This window comes from Trichomonas vaginalis, chromosome III (assembly GCF_026262505.1).
Source record: "Trichomonas vaginalis G3 chromosome III, whole genome shotgun sequence".
Classification (NCBI taxonomy): domain Eukaryota; phylum Parabasalia; order Trichomonadida; family Trichomonadidae; genus Trichomonas; species Trichomonas vaginalis.
Genome location: NC_067205.1, coordinates 14,728,999 through 14,742,068, shown reverse-complemented (window position 1 = coordinate 14,742,068; position 13,070 = coordinate 14,728,999). Strand labels below are relative to the sequence as shown.

The window sequence follows — 13,070 nt, the reverse complement described above, 5'->3', positions numbered from 1 at the left end:
GAAGATGTTTAGTATAAATGAAGTTTTTATTCGGAGGGCTTCCAGGCGCGTTGCGCCCTCTAGCCCCGAAGATGTTTAGTATAAATGAAGTTTTTATTCGGAGGGCTTCCAGGCGCGTTGCGCCCTCTAGCCCGAAGATGTTTAGTATAAATGAAGTTTTTATTCGGAGGGCTTCCAGGCGCGTTGCGCCCTCTAGCCCCGAAGATGTTTAGTATAAATGAAGTTTTTATTCGGAGGGCTTCCAGGCGCGTTGCGCCCTCTAGCCCCGAAGATGTTTAGTATAAATGAAGTTTTTATTCGGAGGGCTTCCAGGCGCGTTGCGCCCTCTAGCCCCGAAGATGTTTAGTATAAATGAAGTTTTTATTCGGAGGGCTTCCAGGCGCGTTGCGCCCTCTAGCCCCGAAGATGTTTAGTATAAATGAAGTTTTTATTCGGAGGGCTTCCAGGCGCGTTGCGCCCTCTAGCCCCGAAGATGTTTAGTATAAATGAAGTTTTTATTCGGAGGGCTTCCAGGCGCGTTGCGCCCTCTAGCCCCGAAGATGTTTAGTATAAATGAAGTTTTTATTCGGAGGGCTTCCAGGCGCGTTGCGCCCTCTAGCCCCGAAGATGTTTAGTATAAATGAAGTTTTTATTCGGAGGGCTTCCAGGCGCGTTGCGCCCTCTAGCCCCGAAGATGTTTAGTATAAATGAAGTTTTTATTCGGAGGGCTTCCAGGCGCGTTGCGCCCTCTAGCCCCGAAGATGTTTAGTATAAATGAAGTTTTTATTCGGAGGGCTTCCAGGCGCGTTGCGCCCTCTAGCCCCGAAGATGTTTAGTATAAATGAAGTTTTTATTCGGAGGGCTTCCAGGCGCGTTGCGCCCTCTAGCCCCGAAGATGTTTAGTATAAATGAAGTTTTTATTCGGAGGGCTTCCAGGCGCGTTGCGCCTCTAGCCCCGAAGATGTTTAGTATAAATGAAGTTTTATTCGGAGGGCTTCCAGGCGCGTTGCGCCCTCTAGCCCGAAGATGTTTAGTATAAATGAAGTTTTTATTCGGAGGGCTTCCAGGCGCGTTGCGCCCTCTAGCCCCGAAGATGTTTAGTATAAATGAAGTTTTTATTCGGAGGGCTTCCAGGCGCGTTGCGCCCTCTAGCCCCGAAGATGTTTAGTATAAATGAAGTTTTTATTCGGAGGGCTTCCAGGCGCGTTGCGCCCTCTAGCCCCGAAGATGTTTAGTATAAATGAAGTTTTATTCGGAGGGCTTCCAGGCGCGTTGCGCCCTCTAGCCCCGAAGATGTTTAGTATAAATGAAGTTTTATTCGGAGGGCTTCCAGGCGCGTTGCGCCCTCTAGCCCCGAAGATGTTTAGTATAAATGAAGTTTTTATTCGGAGGGCTTCCAGGCGCGTTGCGCCCTCTAGCCCCGAAGATGTTTAGTATAAATGAAGTTTTTATTCGGAGGGCTTCCAGGCGCGTTGCGCCCTCTAGCCCCGAAGATGTTTAGTATAAATGAAGTTTTTATTCGGAGGGCTTCCAGGCGCGTTGCGCCCTCTAGCCCCGAAGATGTTTAGTATAAATGAAGTTTTTATTCGGAGGGCTTCCAGGCGCGTTGCGCCCTCTAGCCCCGAAGATGTTTAGTATAAATGAAGTTTTTATTCGGAGGGCTTCCAGGCGCGTTGCGCCCTCTAGCCCCGAAGATGTTTAGTATAAATGAAGTTTTTATTCGGAGGGCTTCCAGGCGCGTTGCGCCCTCTAGCCCCGAAGATGTTTAGTATAAATGAAGTTTTTATTCGGAGGGCTTCCAGGCGCGTTGCGCCCTCTAGCCCCGAAGATGTTTAGTATAAATGAAGTTTTTATTCGGAGGGCTTCCAGGCGCGTTGCGCCCTCTAGCCCCGAAGATGTTTAGTATAAATGAAGTTTTTATTCGGAGGGCTTCCAGGCGCGTTGCGCCCTCTAGCCCCGAAGATGTTTAGTATAAATGAAGTTTTTATTCGGGGGCTTCCAGGCGCGTTGCGCCCTCTAGCCCCGAAGATGTTTAGTATAAATGAAGTTTTTATTCGGAGGGCTTCCAGGCGCGTTGCGCCCTCTAGCCCCGAAGATGTTTAGTATAAATGAAGTTTTTATTCGGAGGGCTTCCAGGCGCGTTGCGCCCTCTAGCCCCGAAGATGTTTAGTATAAATGAAGTTTTTATTCGGAGGGCTTCCAGGCGCGTTGCGCCCTCTAGCCCCGAAGATGTTTAGTATAAATGAAGTTTTTATTCGGAGGGCTTCCAGGCGCGTTGCGCCCTCTAGCCCCGAAGATGTTTAGTATAAATGAAGTTTTTATTCGGAGGGCTTCCAGGCGCGTTGCGCCCTCTAGCCCCGAAGATGTTTAGTATAAATGAAGTTTTTATTCGGAGGGCTTCCAGGCGCGTTGCGCCCTCTAGCCCCGAAGATGTTTAGTATAAATGAAGTTTTTATTCGGAGGGCTTCCAGGCGCGTTGCGCCCTCTAGCCCGAAGATGTTTAGTATAAATGAAGTTTTTATTCGGAGGGCTTCCAGGCGCGTTGCGCCCTCTAGCCCCGAAGATGTTTAGTATAAATGAAGTTTTTATTCGGAGGGCTTCCAGGCGCGTTGCGCCCTCTAGCCCGAAGATGTTTAGTATAAATGAAGTTTTTATTCGGAGGGCTTCCAGGCGCGTTGCGCCCTCTAGCCCCGAAGATGTTTAGTATAAATGAAGTTTTTATTCGGAGGGCTTCCAGGCGCGTTGCGCCCTCTAGCCCCGAAGATGTTTAGTATAAATGAAGTTTTTATTCGGAGGGCTTCCAGGCGCGTTGCGCCCTCTAGCCCCGAAGATGTTTAGTATAAATGAAGTTTTTATTCGGAGGGCTTCCAGGCGCGTTGCGCCCTCTAGCCCCGAAGATGTTTAGTATAAATGAAGTTTTTATTCGGAGGGCTTCCAGGCGCGTTGCGCCCTCTAGCCCCGAAGATGTTTAGTATAAATGAAGTTTTTATTCGGAGGGCTTCCAGGCGCGTTGCGCCCTCTAGCCCCGAAGATGTTTAGTATAAATGAAGTTTTTATTCGGAGGGCTTCCAGGCGCGTTGCGCCCTCTAGCCCCGAAGATGTTTAGTATAAATGAAGTTTTTATTCGGAGGGCTTCCAGGCGCGTTGCGCCCTCTAGCCCCGAAGATGTTTAGTATAAATGAAGTTTTTATTCGGAGGGCTTCCAGGCGCGTTGCGCCCTCTAGCCCCGAAGATGTTTAGTATAAATGAAGTTTTTATTCGGAGGGCTTCCAGGCGCGTTGCGCCCTCTAGCCCATAAAAAATTTCTGAGGACGAGCCAGCCGTTGACTTTTTTGTAGAGCACTCGAAATAGTATAACTTTGTCCGGACAAGTAATGGTCTCTCGTCGCTACAGGAAAAGTTACAGGCGTTCCAAGGAAGTATACTTTGAGAAGCCTTTTCCCCTTATAGAATGAGATCGGACGGTTATTTTACAAAACTGACAACACTTTGACCGAGTAGTTTTTTGTGCTGAACAAAAAGTGTCATATAAACATCTGTCAAAAACCGTTTTTTACTTCACTTAAAATGCCACGTAAGCTACGTAAGAATATACGTAAGAGGAAGGGAGCATTGAAACATCCAATAGTAAAACTGACACCACAACAACAGTTGCAACAACAAATGATGAATGACCCCACTATGTTGCAACAAATGTCAAGCAACCCTATGCTTTTAAACCGAGTTATTGGTGCACAGAGTGGAGGTTTAAGAGCGGCACTTTTAGCGAAAATGGCAGGCTATGGTGGAGCTGCAGACGGAACAGCTTATAACCCTCAAAGTCAAATGAATTTGAGTTCACTCAAAAATCAAATAACAGATGTCAAAAAGTCAAACATAGACATACAGAAACAAATAAGTGAAAACGAAAAGAAACTAGAATATGACAGACACACAAAGAAACTCAATGAGTTAAACGTAGAGAAAAAGAAGAAAGAAGAACAACTGAAAGAACTAAGTACAGAGGAATATGCGAAAAAAGTGTCAGAAAAAGCAGCAGAAGTAGCAAAAATGGAACAAGATGTTATAAATTTGAAAAACCATACTACTCAATATAAAGTACTGAAAGATGAAGAGATAAAACAAAAAGCCATGAAGACATATATGGATAGCGATGAGTATAAAAAAGAAGTTGAAGCAAATGTAAAGGCAGAAAAACTTTTACAGTTGCAAAACCAAACCGTACAGTATGAAAACTTAGCACAAGAAAGTAAAAATAACGACGCAGCCATGCAAAAGGCAATGAAAAGCGCAGAATATAAAAAGCTAATAATGACTGGTTAGATGCCCAAGCCAACGCTAAAGCAGCCCAACTTATAGGGTCAATAAGGACAAAAATACAAGCGGATGAAGACAGTTCAAATGAAGCTTTAATGAATGCTGACTTTAAGAATGCCTTCGAAGCTCTTCATAGTAAGGTGAAACTAGTGAACGACTTCTCATCTGGAAAGAAACTGAAGTCTGAAGGTTCGACAAAGAGTTAAGAGAAGTAGCACAAAATATGACGAAAATAACAGATGCAGCAACGAGACAGGCAGTTCAAAGTGCCTATGACGCCGTTAGAGCAACTGTTGTGGAAAGTCAAGAAAAAAGAGTTACAACAGACCAAAACAGACCTAGTAATGCTTTCTTAAAAACGAAAAGTCAGGTAGGACATTATGCTGCAGATGGAAACATATGTGCCAGGGTGGAACTTATATACCACCAAACCCTCCAAGAGATGCACCTGCACCAGGACTACCTAAAACATTTACATCGTCACATGGACACAGACACAGGCATGCACCAAAACCAACACAACAACCAACAGTTCAAAATCCAGCACAACAACAACAACCAAAACCAACAGTTCAAAACCCTGCACAAACAACCAACAGTTCAAAATCCGCACAACAACAACAACCAACACAAAACCAACAGTTCAAAACCAGCACAACAACAACAACCAACCAACAGTTCAAAACCCTGCACAACAACAACCACAAACAGAGCAAGGACATAAAGAAGTAGAGAAAAAGGAAACCAAGAATTCTTAAAAATGCTTAAGGAAGATTATGGTTACCCAGATACTCTTGACTTTAGTGACAGATATAAAGAAGCTATTAGAAAGTTCAAGGAAGGAAATACTGACCCGAACTATTTAGCTTTATGGTTCAGCATCAAATCGGATATAATCTCAAACGTGGAAAATACAAGCTCGCTAAGGGATATGATTTAATAGCATATCATCAAATGACATGAATGAATTTACTCCGAGATATTGATGTCAGAGATAAATGATAATTCAACTCTCTTCATGAAACGCGTAAAAAATAGAGACGGAACGAAAGAAGAAAGGTTATGAGTCCGGATGACTTAGATAGGGAACTTGTTAAAAACGGTCTCGGAATATATGAAATGCCAGCAGATGAGGTACAAGAAACTCAACAGGAAGAAGTTCAGATACAACCAGACATGAAGAAATAGTTCAGCAACAACAGCTAGAAGAGCCTGAAGGAAACGAACAAGTCCCTCCTTTGGAAACTAACTTCACAGAACTAGATGAAGATTTGGAACAGCCGAAAAATCTTGACCCTCAACAAGAGTATGAGGAATATGGAATCTTTCCAAGAGTCTAAGAAAAATTCGGCTGACATAGTAGAAGAATATTCGAAAAATGTTCACCGACATACAAAAGACTCCAACATCAGATGAAAATATTCAGCATAGAATGGAAGTACTGAAAGAAAATGTACGCAAATACAATAATCCTTTTTACTTACGACCATATAACGTTCAATCTTTGGCTGAACTCGGTGAAATAAAAGGTTTAATTTCAACAAAACATATAGAAATGAAACATTGTTTAAAGTTCATTCAGAACCTAACCAATATGGAAACAAACCTACTTTTGTTTCTGCAGACTATGGAACTACAATGAGATGGGTCATTAAAGCTAATCCGGATAGGTGGTTCATAAACTTACAACCTCAATTCCAAGAAGTTGTAGACGCAATGGAAGTGAATGGTGAACCAGATATAACGGGTATTTCAGCGCGGCTTTAATGCCATTGAAAGATATGAAAGATGCAGATATTTTGGACCAGTATGAAATGAACATGGCTGAGGGAAATATAACACCTGACGTTCTAGAACATTTATCTCAAAGAACTACACAGAACCATAGAGATGGTATTTTGGTGAAGAGTTTAGAAAGAGAGTTAGGGAGAGAGAAGGAAGAGAACCTATTGTACATGACCTTGCAAACGAAAGTTTGCAAAATGTCATAAAAACTTATTTTGCAGACAATGAACTGAGAAGGGATGAATATTTAAGAAAACTCAAATGGACAGTACCAAATGAAATGTTAGTATTGAAAAACATGTTCCATGACAAAATAAAACCAACTACAGAAATAAATGACGCAAGACTGAAACGTTGGGTAAAAGCTTTCCCATTCACAAAAGATATTATTGGTTACATGGAAAGAAAACCAGAATGGCTACAAAAACATATATTGGAAACGAGCTTATTCCATATGGACAAGCTCTGTTTGAAGAGCTTGAACCGGAAACTCAGGAAGAGTCATGCAAACAATACGCGAAGACTCAAATACAAACTATGACAAAATCTTTCTAGGATATAGGTTACCTGAGATGGGCGACCAGAGCCCAAAGGCAAAAAAGACATGGGAAATTTACAACATACTAGGTGAACATGAGGCAAAGATGCAACAACTTGAAGCAGAGGGCAAGTTACCAAAAGCGACACCAAAGAAGAAGAGAAGAGTAGAACAAAGTGAAAGTAGTGAAGAAGTAACTTCATCTAGTGAAAGTAGTGGCAATGAAGGAAAAAGAAGAGTTAAAAACTCAGTTAAAAACTCAGTCAGGAAGAAAGTAAAGCTTGGTCCGAGTGGGTTCTATTATGACATATAAATCCAACTATTCTATAGTTTTACCCATATGAAATGTACGCCGCTCAGAATATAACGCCAACAGTTTTGGATGCCATGAACGGAAATGTTTCCGAATGGTATAACGAATGCGACAATGCCATTAGAAGGTCAGAAATAGTTCTTGGAACTTACGAATATACAACTGCTGTTTCTTATGGAAACGTAGGTGAGTTTGGAGAAGGTTCTTCAACAACAGTAGATATTGCTTGCGACAGGTTTCATATTATTTCTATTGACAACTCATTCTTATACGTGGAACAAGACATTGAAATAAAACCTTCTGCAATTGTCTGACAAGAAAGGTTGCAATGGAATTTTCTATGTCGGATACCAATATGCTCCAGAAGTTTTCATGGATATAAGATATATTCTAACTCTGACTTAGTTCAAACAGTAACATGGGCAAACTATGAATGGTTCGCTTTGAGAAACTCAGTACAACCACAAGCTAGAGAACAAACAGACCAGTATGCAACTATTGAGAAAATAAGAAGACTTGACCCTAACGTTCCAGGAGTTTATGTTAACCTTTCTGGACAAACTGCAGCAGCATAACCAAAGTAAAACTGAAACTTAGAGTTCCTTTGTCATCTTTCCTCATCTTCAGGTTTTTAAGATACTTGCCAAACTGGGCAGGAAAATTTCTATCGAACTTACTCCAAGCAAAAATAACTTAGTCATTGCACCAACACAAGACCATTCACTATTACAGACGTAAAGGGAACAAATCAAACGTCATTCGCCGAATTTTGCAAAGACAAAGTTGACTTAGACTTTGGTTTCTCAAACTTCAACAATGAAGTAAACTATTATTTCAATGCTGCTGGAACTGCTTGGGACCCAGTTAAGTTCACATGCGAATAGTTTGTGCAAGAGAATAGAAAGCAGACTTGCAGTCTATATGTTGGACCCAGATATTTCAAATGCTTTAGCTGCCAAATATATTGCAGTTCCACTTATGTTCCCTATACACCAAATATCTGTCAAAGACTTTGCAGGTGAAGTTGGAAACCAAAAATCCAGGAGCCGCAGGTGCAAGAACAGATATTGCTTTAACAACTGCAATGAAACATGCAGATACTATGTTTGTACTGTTCAGACGAACTATAAATGACTATTCTTGTTTCTACAACCCTGGTATTAAATATCATATAAACATAGATGGCAAATATTATCCAAGAGAAGAATATTCTACAGTTGAGGATATGAGGTCATACAACTTGACATTAGATGCTATGAACTTTAACAAACAACTTCACAACAACCATTAACCCTGAAATGCAAAATTCTAATTATGCCATATGTGAAAGTATGGACTCATACAGGAGGTCAAAAAACTCAATATACAAATGGAGACCGTTCAAACTTTTGGCTTGGCATTCCATTTGCTGACTCAGAAGACTTTATGGGTGGTATTTCAACTGTTGGTACTGTACAAATACAATATACTGGTGACAGAGACGGTCCAGATGAATTGAGAGCAAAGAAGTTTACAAAACCAATAGCACTTTTCACGGAAGATGCTCTTTTGAAGATTCGTTCGATGAAACCTGCTGGGGCTCCTCAGATTGGCATAACGACAGCTTCCATCGAGCAGATTTTGGCAGCAGGTCAGTAAGTTGTTCTTGAACTGACTTCTCTCCGTCAAATATTGACAGTACGCCAGTTTTGACATAATATTGTATTATAAACTTTCCTTTAGTAATATCTGTAAGTTTTGAAGTTATATTTTTGTCTGCTTCAAGAACTTTCACCATTCCAGTTATACCAACTTTCTTTGCTTTATGAAAATATTTAGGTTCAGCAAAGACTGCTATTCTATAACATTTTCCATTGTTTGTGTAAAGAACTATTCTGTTAATGTATTTGTATTGTTTGTGAGTATAAACTTTGTTCTGCTTCAATTCAATAAGATATCCGAATACGTCCATCTTTTTATTCTAAGTAAAATGTCATTTCCGAAAAATAGAAGCGTAAGTGTTTCAAAAGGTTTAATGGCGGTGGCAGATGTGAAGTTAAATTCACCAACTCAAACAAACAGTCAAAGTGTTGTTGTCAATGTCAAAGACAGAGATGTTGAAGTGGGGAAACCATACGAAGACGAAGATGGTATAACAATTGTTCCTGTAAAAGAACCAACATATCCTGAAGTTAACAGAGACTTAAGTTCTGTTGCAGATATTCGAAACGACTACCAACAACTGAAAGACAAACTTCAAACTCAGGAGAAGATTTGTCAAGCTTTAAGTATAATGTTAAACTTGGTCGAACACAACCCTGTAAAAGTGAACTCATATGTCATTGCACCTCATGAAGTTTTGAAAGAACTATTGAAACTTTTGACAGAGGCAGACGATATAAACATCAAAGAAATAGAACCCGACATTGGTTGCTGTGGTGTTTCATATAATGTCATTGACAAGATATACGTTATGAAAGGAGGTGAAACGTTGAACTTAAAATATAGTTTCCCAGACGTTATAAAAATATTTGACGACCACAACATTTCATTAAAATTTATTTGCTAAGTAAATGGCAGAAGACATAATGGTTTATACTATTACGACTAAAAACCCTGAGTCATATAATTCTATAACAACAAACTTACAAAGTCCTCAAGGACGATATTGTAAACTAACCTTAAACACAATGACGACTAAAGCCTGTTTTGTTCTTTTGACACCAGAAGACTTTATTGTTGTGAATGGTAAAAAATACTCCTTTGAAATACTTACTCAGATATACCACCAACAGGTTTTGTTGACTTATTTAATACTTTAAGTACGGGTGTAACATGTGCTGCAACTAGAGCAGGTTTCATTATGTTTGGATGTCCGACTGAGTTTACTATAAACGATATGAGCTATAATACAAAACTTATTTCTGGTTTTTACTACCAACAGTTTCCTATAACAGGAAAAGGTGTCATACAAGGAATGTCTATTCCATTGACATTAAGCACACCAATCTTATATATTGTTTCAAACTTAGGTTCAAAGTGTTATTCGAATGTCGACAGAAACTATTATGACCAAAAGATACTTATGCGTATAAACAATACTTTCTCTGCTGGTTTGCCTATTGTTCATTCGAATGCAGAATTTTCAACCTTAGTGAACTCAAACACTTTGGCAAGTATAACGTTGACATTAGTTGACGCAAACTTTGTTCTGTAAAACTTTTATGTCCTATGTATTTGTCAATGACGGCAGAAAGTTTCGAATTGGAAGATGCAACTGGTGAAAGTATTGTATTACAAGAACAACTTCAACAACAAATAGCTCAAGAACAACAAATGCAACAAATGGAACAACAAAGTCAAGAATAAAAAAATAATATTTTTTTTATTTTTATAAAAATGTACAGAATAGATGTTTCAGATTTTTATGACTTCCAAGCATTCAGAAATATGTGTCCATTTAGAGACTATAACAAAGCAGTCGAGAATTTGAAACGTTTAGTCATTTATGTTGACTCTGCCCCAGAATGTTATGTCATGAAAGAATGGGATGTTGTCTTTAACAAACCAAGAGCAACAATAGTGTCTGAACAAGAATGTAGACAGAAACTTAAGAAAATAAAAGTCGTACAAGTTGGCATGAAGATGTTAGATGCTTGGGATATCTTATTGTCAAAACTTGAAGATTTTTCAGTTCGTGGTATAAAGTTTTATACACCTTCTCCAAACTTCTATTCTATCTTCACTGGATATAAATATGAACAAGTAGAATGGAAAGAAAATATTATAGAAGCTTGGTTAGACCATGTCAAAGAAATTATATGCAATGGAAACGAAAAGGTTTATGAGTATATCTTATGTTGGTTTGCAAATATCTTACAACATCCAAGTGCTAAAAATGAAACTGCTCTCATTATAATTGGAAAACAAGGAACAGGTAAGAACACATTCTTTACAGATATCTTATGCAAACTGTTAGAAGGTTATTCGAACCCTAATATGACAAACTTAGAAAACATCTGTGGCAAGTTTAACTCCTCAATAGAGAATATGAAACTTATAGTTTGCAATGAACTTCAAAGTATAGATACAACAAAAGTTTTGAACTCAGATGCTTTGAAGAGTCTTATAACAGACAAAGTTGGAGTTGTTGAAAGAAAGTATAAAGACCAAAGAGTTTGTGAGAATGTTGCAAACTTCATTATGGTTTCAAACAATGCTGTTCCGATGAAGTTAGAAAGTTCTGACAGAAGATATGTAGTTGTCAGAACGTCAGATTCTCATATGCAAGATACAGAATATTTTGACGACTTAGCAGAAACTTTGACATCTGACTTTTACAACCACTTGTTCTCATATTTCATGACATTAGATATTTCTAAGTTCAATCCAAGACAAATTTCACATACCGAAGAGAGACAAACATTGTTAGAAGCAAACAAGAGTGTATATGAACTGTTCATAGATGAAACTGACTTTGTGTCATTAGATGAAAAGTCTTTATATGATGAATATAAACAATATTGTCAAGAATATGGTTATATGGCAGCTTCTAAACGTACATTCTTGGCAAATGTCAAAAGTCTTTTAGATGTTCAGAATGGTGTATATACAAAGAAAATTTTTTCTGAGTAAATTTTAAAAAAAATATTTTTTTATCCGATAGAAAAGATGACGAAATATATTTCAGTAAACAAGTACATGTCAGGACTTAAAGAAGAACTAGACCCATTCACATATTTGAATGTTTACTTCTACCATTTTGAAAAGTCTTCATTCAGCAAAGTTTGGAACATCGAACCAGTTAAGTTTGCTATTGTGACTAAAAATGGTGCGAAATTTGAAGACTTAGACATAGAAGGTTTGTTAACAGTCAAAGAAAGTTTTGACAGAAGGTTCTCAAACCTTAAAGAAGGCAAAGCATACAAACTTGTTATACCTTATGAACCAAAGAAGACAGACGACTATGAATATTATGAGTCTAAGGTTGTAGAAGTTCAAGGTAAATTGGGTAAAAAGATTTTAGAGTCTAAGCTAGTGTTTACTCCTAAAGAGGAAGAGAACATTGACCCAGAAATGTTCTAAAAATAAAATTTTATTTTTACATGTCAAATTTCTTTTTCTCTGGAACTGGTTCAGGTTCTTTCTTCTCTTCAACTTTTTTCTCTTTCTTTTCTTTCTTCTTCTTCTCTGGTGGAGATATGTCAAATTTCTCAGAACCATATCTATGTAAAAGTTCTTTGTCCTTTAATAGCTTATCTATTCTGTTTTCTATTTCATCTTCAAGAACAGCGCATGTGTCTTCTTTGCATTCTAAGAACTTTTGTTGGACTTCATCTTTCCAATCGGCGTCATCTCTGTCAACAAGTCTGTCATTGACAAATTTTAAGACTGCTCTTTGTAATGTTTTATGGTTCTTGTCATATTCCCAGAAACAGAACTTTAGAACAAATTCACCTTTCTTGTTTACACTATGTAAGATTTTATGGTCGACAGATGTTTTGCTGTCGAAAAGCTTGTCTCGAATATAGATAGCGAAATCGCTAGACATTTTCTAAAAGATAAAAATTTTAATTTTTCTAAAAATATGTTAGAAAAAAAGTTTGCTGACATTGACAAAAAATTTGAGAATGTTTTAAATAAGAACAAGAGGAAGTTAGAAAATGCTCAGATAAAGCCTATACATAACAAGTTCTTATTTGCTCAGAATGGTATAACAGGTCTAATTGCACCACCTGGGTCTGGTAAGACTTTCACTTATCTTAAAATGGCTGCACAACAACAAGAACTAGATGAGAAGAACCCATTCTATGAGTTAGTTGTTATTTGTTCGACTTCTGGTCAATTTGACCAAACCGTCAATTCGTTCAAAGATATTATAAAGAAGTCTAAGTTAGTATGTATAAAGGATACTGAGTTGTTAGATTGGATAAAGAAGTACCAAAGAAGAGTTTTGAAGTATAATGCTATAAATGAGTATATAAATTCTAAGTTTAAAGACCCAAATGAGGAAATGCAGAGAATATTAGAGAAGAAACACTTCAGAAACAAACAGAAAGAGATAGAATACATTTCGAAGAAATTGCAATCTTACGATTGGAAGACTTACCCTCATAGATGTCTTCTTATCTTAGATGATTTCGCCTCTCATCCTTTGTT

At 38.5% G+C, this 13,070-nt stretch overlaps 4 protein-coding genes and 1 pseudogene across 5 annotated transcripts, besides 1 other annotated feature; 4 read left to right on the top strand and 1 right to left on the bottom strand.

Annotated features, from left to right (window-relative positions):
- Positions 1 to 3,645: 3,645 nt before the first annotated feature.
- TVAGG3_0703050 (protein of unknown function, DUF4106 family) lies at positions 3,646 to 4,219 on the top strand (the record flags this gene model as incomplete). Its single annotated transcript, XM_051243458.1, has 1 exon — positions 3,646 to 4,219. A coding segment is annotated over one exon (574 nt), but the record flags the coding sequence as incomplete, so codon positions are not given.
- A 1,658-nt stretch (positions 4,220 to 5,877) lies between these two features.
- Positions 5,878 to 13,070: part of a mobile genetic element that runs on past the window's edge.
- On the top strand, positions 7,305 to 8,162 carry TVAGG3_0703040 (annotated as a pseudogene). Its single transcript has one exon. A coding segment is annotated over exon 1 (858 nt).
- Positions 8,464 to 8,883, bottom strand: TVAGG3_0703030 (uncharacterized protein; the record flags this gene model as incomplete). The annotated part of the gene is made up of 1 exon (XM_051243457.1): positions 8,464 to 8,883. The coding sequence occupies one exon, from the start codon at positions 8,881 to 8,883 to the stop codon at positions 8,464 to 8,466; it is 420 nt and encodes a 139-aa protein (XP_051090044.1).
- On the top strand, positions 8,947 to 9,480 carry TVAGG3_0703020 (protein of unknown function, DUF4106 family; the record flags this gene model as incomplete). The annotated part of the gene is made up of 1 exon (XM_051243456.1): positions 8,947 to 9,480. The coding sequence occupies one exon, from the start codon at positions 8,947 to 8,949 to the stop codon at positions 9,478 to 9,480; it is 534 nt and encodes a 177-aa protein (XP_051090043.1).
- Positions 11,583 to 11,996, top strand: TVAGG3_0703010 (protein of unknown function, DUF4108 family; the record flags this gene model as incomplete). Its single annotated transcript, XM_051243455.1, has 1 exon — positions 11,583 to 11,996. The coding sequence occupies one exon, from the start codon at positions 11,583 to 11,585 to the stop codon at positions 11,994 to 11,996; it is 414 nt and encodes a 137-aa protein (XP_051090042.1).